At 44.6% G+C, this 10,472-nt stretch overlaps 1 protein-coding gene across 1 annotated transcript; it reads right to left on the reverse strand.

The window, feature by feature from the left end:
• Nucleotides 1–800: 800 nt before the first annotated feature.
• On the reverse strand, nucleotides 801–1,961 carry LOC102097192 (olfactory receptor 12D2). Its single transcript, XM_013371699.3, has one exon. It carries the CDS (start codon nucleotides 1,959–1,961, stop codon nucleotides 969–971), a length of 993 nt encoding a protein of 330 aa, XP_013227153.3. The 3' UTR covers nucleotides 801–968.
• Between the last annotated feature and the right edge of the window lie 8,511 nt (nucleotides 1,962–10,472).

Consider the following 10,472-nt stretch of genomic DNA (forward strand, 5'->3'; position numbering starts at 1 on the left):
GATCCTGAGGGTCTCTTCCAACTGAAACTATTCTATGATTCTATGATATGATTCTATGACATGGAACTGTAATGCAGGCTAAAACTGAAGGTGCTGAATGTCTGTGTAAAGACACACAGCACTTCCAAATGAAGCACTTACAAACTGCTGCACCCCACATTAAGTTTGAGATTTGGTACCCAAGTACAAATAGATATCTAGTGCTCTTAGAAATGTCCTTAATTCAGAGGCATGAAGTGTGACAAAGAACCTGTAACAGACGTGTCCAGTTCTGGATCCACCGGCAAAGTCAGAGTAGGTTACTCGAGGACATTTAACATGTCTGTAGTAGTCCATGCAAATACAGATCAATTCTTTCATCATTCACCATAATCTGGGTCTGGAACAGTAGACAGGCACATAAATACTTTTAAATATCTAAATCTAGGCAAGATAAGGCACGCTGCTAAAGCTCGTGGAGATGAATCTCCTATCCAATTTTATGTTTAAATTTACATCTAGTTTCATGAGTAAGGTTTCCCTTCTACTTGATGGAAAGAAACACATCTCTCCAGTGGGCTGACTCAAGACATATGTTGACAGTATCATGCTTAAGTTATGCCCACCCAAAACATAACACTTGCTAACTCTCTTCAGCTATACAGGAGCTCTGAACCACCAGAGGGTCATTCAGCTGCCAAAACAGAGCTGTAAGGTAATTTCTTATCTTAGATCATCCAGGACACCTGCATGGGGCTGTCAACTCTGCCTCAAGTCCTGGAAGAGGTACAAATGCATCTGTATTAGAAGCCCTAGACCGCATGGGCTGCCATACACATGGCATCTAAATATGATGGAAGAAGCTTCAAGTCCTTGAATATCTCCCCTTTGACTTAGATCTACACAATTACCTTCTTATTGTGTTAAACTGCATGAGATAATCAAACATTTTCCAGTCTTGCAACACAGAGTCCTTCTGAGCTCTTTCCTTAAAAACAGGTGAGCCTTGTCTTTGTTGTGAGCCTTGTCCTTGTTTTAGTCACATTCCTCCAGGAACGTGATTTTTTCCCTAGCAATTTTTTCAGGGCAGATCTCATCTCCTGGTTCCTAAGAGTGTAGATCAAGGGGTTCAGAGCTGGGGTGACAGCACTGTACAGGAGAGACACTTGCACATCCCTTTGAAGGGAGCTTCCTGAGGAGGGTGGTGTATAATTGAAGAGCACTGGTATGTAAAACAGTTCCACAACAGTGAGGTGGGAGGCACAGGTGGAGAAGGGCTTCCATCTTCCTTCCTGGGACCGGACTTTATGGAAGGTGAAGCAGATGATGTAGAGGTAGGAGAGGACTATGAGGGCAAAGGGACCTAGAACAACAGATGTGGTAATGACATTGAGGAGGGTCATGTTGAGGCTGGTACTACTGCAAGCCAAATTCAACAGTGGCTTGATGTCACAGAAGAAGTGATGAATGTGGTTGTGGCCACAGAAAGTCAGCTGAGAGGTCATGACTGAGTGCATCATGGCATGCACAAAACCAATGGACCAGCTGGCCACAGCCAGCAGCAGACAAATCTGGGGGCTCATGACAAGGGTGTAGCGCAAAGGATTGCAGATGGCCACATAACGGTCATAGGCCATGGTGGCCAGTACCACAGCCTCAGTGCTGCCCAGGAAGTGGAATAAGTAGATCTGAGCTAAGCACCCAGCAAAAGAGATGGGCTGATGTCCAAAGAGAAGGCCAGTCAACATCTTGGGACCAGTGACTGTGGAGTAGATGATGTCCAGGCAGGACAAGTTCCCCAGGAAGAAGTACATTGGTGTGTGAAGACGGGGCTCAGCTATCACCGTGGTCACAATGGCACCATTTCCCAGAAGACTGGTCAAGTAGAGCAACAGGAGGAAGACAAAGAAAAAGTGCTGCAGCCCCTGGATATCAGTGAGACCCAAGAGGATGAACTCGCTGAGCTCTGTCTGGTTCAGCATTGCTGGAACAATAAGAAGCAAAAGCAAAATGTCAAGGTTCCACAGTTGTGAGCAGCAAGAGCATAACAAAACATCAGACATAATCAAACACAAAAGAAACTAACATGGACAAAAATAGAACTTGAATGTAGTCTTCTCCTATTTCTGTCAAGAACCAAGAAAATCTTCAAATAAAGCCTTCTACCTATGCATAACAGCAGAATATGTAAGATGTGAAACATGGCTACTTTCTCACCATCACCCACACTCATATTTCAGTTGTCCTCATCTGTAACTTCCTGCTGCAACTCCTGATCCCATCAATAAAACTCCTAACTTCTGATGCTTTCTTTCCACTATTGTGCCTACATTTCATTAAGTCGCTTTCAGTTTTCACATTTCTAGTGGTTACCATCTCTTCCAGACAGTTCTGAGATATGAAAAATTGCACACTTTCCAATTTTGTGTAAACAGCCAACAGAAGGTGCCCCAAGGTATCATACAGTCAACAACATTTCTTTTGGATGTTGATGAGAATAAAGGAAGAGGCTGCCTGAGCTTGTGATCACAAACTGGTTTTGCTATTGGACTGTATACTTTGCCTAAAGAATGTCTCTAGGTTGCTCAGCAGCAGACGAATGGGACAAAAGCCAAGATCTCATCTCCCACAGTACTGTGATGGAGGAAGACTGAACTTGCAGGGGAGGAGTTACCTGGTGCAAGTTCCAGACGAACGGGCTCATCCCACTGAAAGTCGGTCATACTGCCCAATGAGAGAACACGGTCAGTTCTGTCACCATCGTTCGTCTCTGGGTAATTCCCAACCATCCAGAATAAAGAACAAAATCCTGACATTATTTAAGTAGAGCAGGCAGGCACAGCTATTTCTTGGTTACAACAGAGACTGCAAATATTACAAGATGAGTAGTTTTCTCTGTACATTCAATGCAATGATGACTAAAATTGATCAATCCAACTAATGAAAAAATATGACTTTCAAAATACATCTTTTAAAGAGGTCAAAACATATATAGGTACATTTCACAGTCTTTCTCATCCATTCTGTTGTACTATATACTTCTACTTGAAACAAACTATTTTTGAAAACCATTCAGAGTGGTCTCCAGCCCTATCGCTCCTTTTCTCATGCTTCCTTAGCTTAGTTTTTCAGCATGAAAACAGGAAACAAACAGGGAACTTCCAAACTGATTTCACCATAAAAGAACATGAGCATGTTGCACACATGCGTTCACTCTGGAACACTGACCATATTTCTCTGAAAATGCTTTTAGTCTGATATTTGAACAAGCTCTATCGGAAACATTAGACTTGATAATATTACAGCCTTATCAGTATTTTAGTCTGTCACCAGCACTGCAAGAGTTAGAGATGCCATTCTCTGTGCAATACCAATGCTTCGGTTTCTTCCATGTGATTTGCCACCTTTAGGCTCCAAAGCCCTCCTCATTGAAATGCATCTGCAGAAAGACAGCATTTCATTCAGGTGTGTTCCACTACCTCCTCTGGTTCTGCCTGTTTTTCTCACTCAACCACAGGTGATCTAATCCCTTTCCACTCTTCCTTCTGAGCATCTTTTTTTTCTTCTCCTTCTACTACTTCCCTTCTGTTTCCCAGATGCTGACTAATATTTTCTCCGATTAACTGCTGAGCACATGCAGTCAAATGAAAATACTTTTCCCACACTTATTCTCTTTTATTTTCAATTTTATTGTTATTGTTATTTTAGTTTCCTTCTAACTTAAACACAAATGCAAGTACAAGATTTTTCATGCTGAGGTTTTCCTATTTTTCCAAATGTATAAATTACGTAATATAAAAAAATACTTCTGCACAATCCTCACCTCTCTGTCAATCAGCACTCTTCTCATTGCAGTAGGGCCCTTTGATTGAGAGTCAGGAAGCAAAGCCGAGGACAAAACAATGTATTTTGTGGAGTTAAGAGTGTTTCTACTCTCCTTTTTCTGTGGTATCTCCTTGTCATTCCTGTAGCTGAGAGATCAATACTGCATCTGTGATGACAATGACTACTGTGAGTTCTCAGGGGCTTGTAGTTATTTGGGTAGGATTCAAGGAGCAGACTTTGCAAATGCTACCAGAAATCTCTGATGACCGAATTAGAGGAGCAGAAAGTCTTTTCTTCATGTCCAGAATGTGCAAAATATCAACAGCAATTAAATTTCTTATTGCTTTGATCAGTCTCCTGAGATGAGTTTTCTGAATCAATGGTGAATTGCACAGCAACGTAGTGTGTAGATGAGCACCTGCAAAGTAGAAGAGTGAAAATAAAGCAGCCCACAGAGACTAGATAATAACAAATCCTTCCCAAAACTAACCAAGCCAACCAACCCACCCGCAGCCCTCCTTCCAAAAAAGCCAAAAAACATCTTCTCACAGTTTTGTGTCATTGGTGAACTTACTTAACATTCCATTAAGTCCTGTGTTTAAGTTGTTTATGAAGATATCTGGCCCTAAGAGGGATGCCTGCAGGACCCCATAGTGGCTGCTCACCAGCCCAACACAAACCTGTTTACTGGAACCCTTTGAGCCTGACCCATCAGCCCGTTTCTTTCCCACTGCATGGTTCTCTGGGGCCCCCAAGGCCATGTAAGACTCATTTTGACCTTGCTTAACATTAGTATATGGCGTTATAATTTTCTCATCCTCAGGCAGAGTTTTCAATGCTTCCCTAGCTAAGTGCATTGACAGATGCAATATCGGCACAAGCAGAGCCTAGCTTGTCTTTGTACATCAGCAAACTCTCCCTGGCCTGTGAGCATATCAAATGCAGCTGTTCTTAATGGATCTCTGTCACCCCTTTCTAAATTCTGTATTACTGCTTATTGTACCATATCATACCAGCGTGTCCACCAGAGTAGCTGCTGAATTTTTGTTAATATCATTTGCATCGACGTTCATTAATCCAATGGATTCACAAGATTAAGTAGTAAAAATATTATCAATAAATGCCTGAGTATAAGGTGACTGTAACCCGTGTTCTTTTACTGATTTCCTCGCCTCCTTGACTACTTTCCAGGGAAAAGGAGCCCAGTAACTAGAGTTCTTTCTCCCGTCATTCCCTGTACCTCCCAGCATTACCGGATACACAGAAGGCAAAACTTCGCCCTCAAGTAATGCATTTTTTGTAATACCTTGCCACCTCATGGTAGGATTGCCACCTGCAACTCCCCCCTTTCCCTCCCCAGAATGCCTATCAGAGGTGTTCTGTTCCAGTTTATGCATTGTAATGTCGTCTCTGCATTCTTGGTCTTCTAGTTGAGCTTGTTGAATCTGTTGCTGTCTCTCCAAATCTTCTACCTTCCGAATAAGCTTTTGGGCCCATTTAGGCTTCATCGGAATCCCAGGATGAATCGGAGGTTCAGGAGTAGGCAGTGTAGACAGTGGCAAAGGAGGAAAAAACTGTTTCTTCTTCGTTGAATCAGAGGGTGCTTTTGGATCAATGTCCATATCGTCAGTAGACTCGTCCTGGTTTTTTGGCAATTGCTACCTCAGAAAAGGCGCAGACTGTTCCTCTGTTGTCTTTTCTTCTGGGAGTGAATACTTTGCTGGATCAGGAGCAAGCGCTTGCAATTGAACTGGAAATGCCTGTTTCAAATCACTGAGGCTCATAACAGTCCTTTTGTCCTTTAACTGTTGCAAGTTGGACTCAAAGCCACGAAGGCGCTCTGTGTAACAATTTTTTTGGCTTTTAACTGTTTCAATGTAGAAATTATCAGTCACCAGGTGGTTGCAAGGCTGTTAATATCTTTTTCACTGTGGCTGATTGCTTCCCACAACGCATTTCCCACTTTTTCCCAAGTCTCTATTTGAAAAGCTCCTGACGGATTGGTAGGAAACCCATTGTCCCTGTCTTTTTAGGTTATTCTCCTCATACTTCACTCCTCTCCTAGAGAGCATATGCAAGAGGAGCTGCAGTATTGCCCCTTCTTCATTAGATATATTCTGCCCCACCTCCTCTCGCCTCCAGCTGCTCACCTCTTCGGTTGTCCATTGCAATGATATTCTTCCTCCCATCGCTACCGCAGCAAACAGGAGAGACACAGCCCGCAGACTGCGCCCCGGTCACGGTCCAGCTGCGCCATCTCCAGCTGAGGCTCGTTCCTCATAGCAGTGGTCCACCCTCCGTAACTTCTTGCGGATCACGTCGGGGTCACCACTTGCAAGGGCGAAAACCGCAGGCTCCACACATCCAATGTGAATTGAAGTGAAGACATTTATTGTTTGTTACAATTCTCCCTCATTATCTTTTTGACCTACCCACCCATCAGAATACTGCAGGTAATTGGATAATAACTACTGTTCACAAACTAACAAGTGATTGGATTTAACAAATCTGCACAAGCTCTAGTGTTAAGCAAAAAGTATTTATAAAATTGCTGACTTGCTGACTCTTTTCTTCACTGGACACTCTTTCTTTTGTTTTCACTCAAGCCTGCACAAAGTCATGTCAGGCATGTAGGCTGCTCGACTCTTGCTCTCTTGCTGGACACGTAGGCCTCAGAGGCCTGTACAGTTCAGTTCCATACAATGTCCTTGAAATATCTGCCCTTTTTTACTTGGCGTATTGGAATAAATTATAGTTGTTGTACCTCAGGCCTTGCAAACAAAGAAGTGAACCCAGGTCATAGCAGGAATATTACAAAGTAGATTACAAAATTCTTATCCCCCCAACCCCCTCTACCTCCATGTCCATTAAGCAGGCAAACTCTCTGGCTTGGCAAACAGATGTTTGTTTTCCTCTGCATCAATGCAAAAATTATAGCCTGGATTGTTTCCCCCTCAAGAAAGGACCCTCAATAACGCGTTGAGAATCAAGTTAGTAGCTCACGATTGGAGGGGAGGAGCCGTGTCTCCTGCAAGTGTCCCTGCTACTGGTGGGAGAGACTGGGTTCTAGTCTGGACTTGATCTGATTTTTTTGCACTCAGAACAAAGATCTCTTTCCCAAACTAGCTAGTAACTTGCTCAGTTCAGGACAGAAAGGGTAAGCTGAAACAGCGCCAGCTCGCTGTGGTAGCTTTGTTTTAATTAGTTCCCTTCTTATGTGGACTGAGGGAAAGCTAAGGGATGGGATGGATCCATAACTCATTGAACCTGGTACTTTCTGTCTGATTCTTTCTCTGGCTTGCCAGAGGGAGTGTTCATCAAAGTGAAATGGAGCTCATGCTTCTATTTTCTCTCAGCTTATTTCGATCTAATTTCAGTCCCAATTCTAGAATTGCTTATACCCAAGCAGTATTTTCTCTTCCACTTTGTGTCATTATTACCTAAATCACATCACTGTAGGAGATCGGGGAATGAAGGAGTTAAGTTTAGCCTGGGAAAAATAAGGAGAGGTGGGGGCAGGTGTTTTTGTTTGTTTGTTTCTTACCATCCAATGTATTTTAATTGGCAAAAAATAGATCAATTTTCCCCAAGTTGGCCTGTTTTGCCTTTGATGGTAATCAGTCAATGATCTTCGCATACTTATCTCAAGAGATTTCTCATCTTATTTTATCCTCCTGTCCTGTTCTATTGAGGAGGGGACATGAGAGAACAGCTGGGTGGGAGTCCAGCTGCAGCCCAATCCACTACAGTAGTAAATGTAACAAGTGCTGCTAAGAGTGGATTTTGGGAATAAAAAACGGATAAAATAGGAAATGAAAATAAAGGCAGTTGAGAGTGGCCTCACAGTCACAGGCCCTGGTTGTTGTGGGGGATTTTAATTTCCCTGATGTTTGCTGGAAGGACCATTCAGCCAGCCAGCCACAGTCCAGGAGGTTCCTCCAGTGCATTGATGATAACTTCCTCATGCAGATGGTGGAGGAACCAACTAGGAGAGGTGCACTGCTGGATCTCATCCTCACTAACAAGGAGGGTCTGGTCGAAGCAGTAAAGGTTGAGGGCTGCCTGGGTTGCAGTGACCACGAGATGGTGGAGTTCAGCATCTTGGGTGGCAGGAACAGAATAGCAAGTAGAATTGCAACCCTGGACTTTAGCAGGGCTAACTTTGGCCTTTTCAAGCAATTGCTGGGGGAAATCCCATGGGCAAGACTGCTTGAATGAAAAGGGGCCCAAGATAGCTGGATTGCATTCAGAGATTGCTTCTTCCACGCTCAGGATCAGAGCATCCCCACACGAAGGAAGTCAAGGAAGGGAGCCAGGAGGCCTGCGTGGTTGAATAGGGATCTGTTGGGTATGCTCAAGCAGAAAAGGAGAGTTTACAGGTCATGGAAGCAGGGGCTGGCCACTTGGGAAGAATATAAGGCTGCTGTTAGAGGATGTAGGAAGGCAGCTAGGATAGCCAAGGCCTCCTTAGAATTACAGCTGGCGAGAGGGGTCAAGGACAGCAAAAAGAACTTTTTCAAATACATAGCTGATAAAACTAATACCAGAGGCAATGTAGGCCCACTAATGAACGGGGTGGGTGCCCTGGTGGCAGAAGATACAGAGAAGGCAGAATTACTGAATGCGTTCTTTGTCTCAGTCTACTCTGCCGGAGGCTGTCCTGGGGAGCCCTGTACCCCTGAGACCCCGGATGTAGCCAGGTCAATGGAGGAGTTTGCTTTAGTTGATGAGGACTGGGTTAGGGAGCAATTAAATAGTCTGGACATCCATAAATCCATGGGTCCAGATGGGATGCATCTGCGGGTGCTGAGGGAGCTGGCTGAAGTCATTGTTGGACTGCTCTCCATCATCTTTGCCAAGTCTTGGGAAACGGGGGAGGTGCCCAAGGATTGGAGGAAAGCAAATGTCACTCCAGTCTTCAAAAAGGGCAAGAAGGAGGACCCGGGTAATTATAGACCGGTCAGCCTCACCTCTGTCCCTGGGAAAGTAATGGAACAGCTAATCCTTGGTGCCATCTCAAGGCATATCAAGGATAAGAGGGTTATTAGGGGCAGTCAGCATGGCTTTACCAAGGGTAAGTCATGCTTGACCAACCTCATAGCCTTTTAGGAGAATGTAACAAGGTGGATGGATGATGGCAGAACGGTGGATGTGGTCTACCTTGACTTCAGTAAAGCCTTTGACACAGTCTCCCACAGCATCCTCACAGCTAAGTTGAGGAAGTGTGGTCTAGACAATAGACTAGTGAGGTGGGTTGCAAACTGGCTTAAGGAGAGAAACCAGAGAGTGGTAGTCAATGGTGCGGAGTCTAGTTGGAGGCCAGTATCTAGTGGAGTGCCTCAGGGGTCAGTGCTGGGGCCAATATTATTCAATATATTCATTAACGATTTAGACGAGGGAATAGAGTGTACTATCAGCAAGTTTGCTGATGACACTAAGCTGGGAGGTGTGGCTGACACACCAGAAGGCTGTGCTGCCATCCAGCGGGACCTGGACAGGCTGGAGAGTTGGGCGGGGAATAACCTAATGAAATTTAACAAGGGAAAGTGTAGAGACCTGCATCTGGACAGGAACAACCCCAGGTTCCAGTATAGGTTGGGAAATTACATATTAGAGAGCAGTGTAGGGGAAAGGGACCTGGGGGTCCTGGTGGACAACAGGATGACCATGAGCCAGCACTGGGCCCTTGTGGCCAGGAAGGCCAATGGCATCCTGGGGTGTATTAGAAGGGGAGTGGCTAGTAGATCGAGAGAGGTTCTCCTTCCCCTCTACTCCGCCCTAGTGAGACCACATCTGGAATATTGTGTCCAGTTCTGGGCCCCTCAGTTCAAGAAGGACAGGGAACTGCTGGAGAGGGTCCAGCGTAGGGCAACCAAGATGATTAAGGGAGTGGAGCACCTCCCTTATGAAGAAAGGCTGAGGGAGCTGGGGCTCTTTAGTTTGGAGAAGAGGAGACTAAGGGGGGACCTCATTAATGTTTATAAATATATAAAGGGTGAGTGCCATGAGGATGGAGCCAGGCTCTTCTCGGTGGCCAACAATGATAGGACAAGGGGTAATGGGTTCAAGCTGGAACACAAGAGGTTCCGCTTAAATTTGAGAAAAAACTTCTTCTCAGTGAGGGTAACAGAGCACTGGAACAGGCTGCCCAGGGAGGTTGTGGAGTCTCCTTCTCTGAAGACATTCAAAACCCGCCTGGACATGTTCCTGTGCGACCTCACCTAGGCGTTCCTGCTCCAGCAGGGGGATTGGACTAGATGATCTTCTGAGGTCCCTTCCAATCCCAAACATACTGTGATACTGTGATACTGTGATACTGTGATACTGTGATACTGTGATACTGTGATACTGTGATACTGTATGGGGTAGAAGGATAAAAGATTTTAATGCATTGTGGCTTAGGCAAGTGGAAAGGTTTCAGTCGGTTATAGAATTAACACAATGTGTGAATGGGATGGTCAGAGGATACTTCAATGTTTCAGAGAATGCTGGACCTCAGCATGATGCAGATGGCATGGAATGAGGGGAGGAGATTGTACTGTGTTGAGCTGGCATGGAGTCAGCCTTCTTCCTAGTGAGTGCTGTGTGGTGTGTGCTTTGTATTTTTGGCTTAAAGAGTGTTGAAAAAACACCAATATTTTGGCTATTGCTGAGCAGTGCTTGTTCAG

The sequence above is a fragment of the Columba livia genome, chromosome 11, assembly GCF_036013475.1.
Source record: "Columba livia isolate bColLiv1 breed racing homer chromosome 11, bColLiv1.pat.W.v2, whole genome shotgun sequence".
NCBI lineage: Eukaryota > Metazoa > Chordata > Aves > Columbiformes > Columbidae > Columba > Columba livia.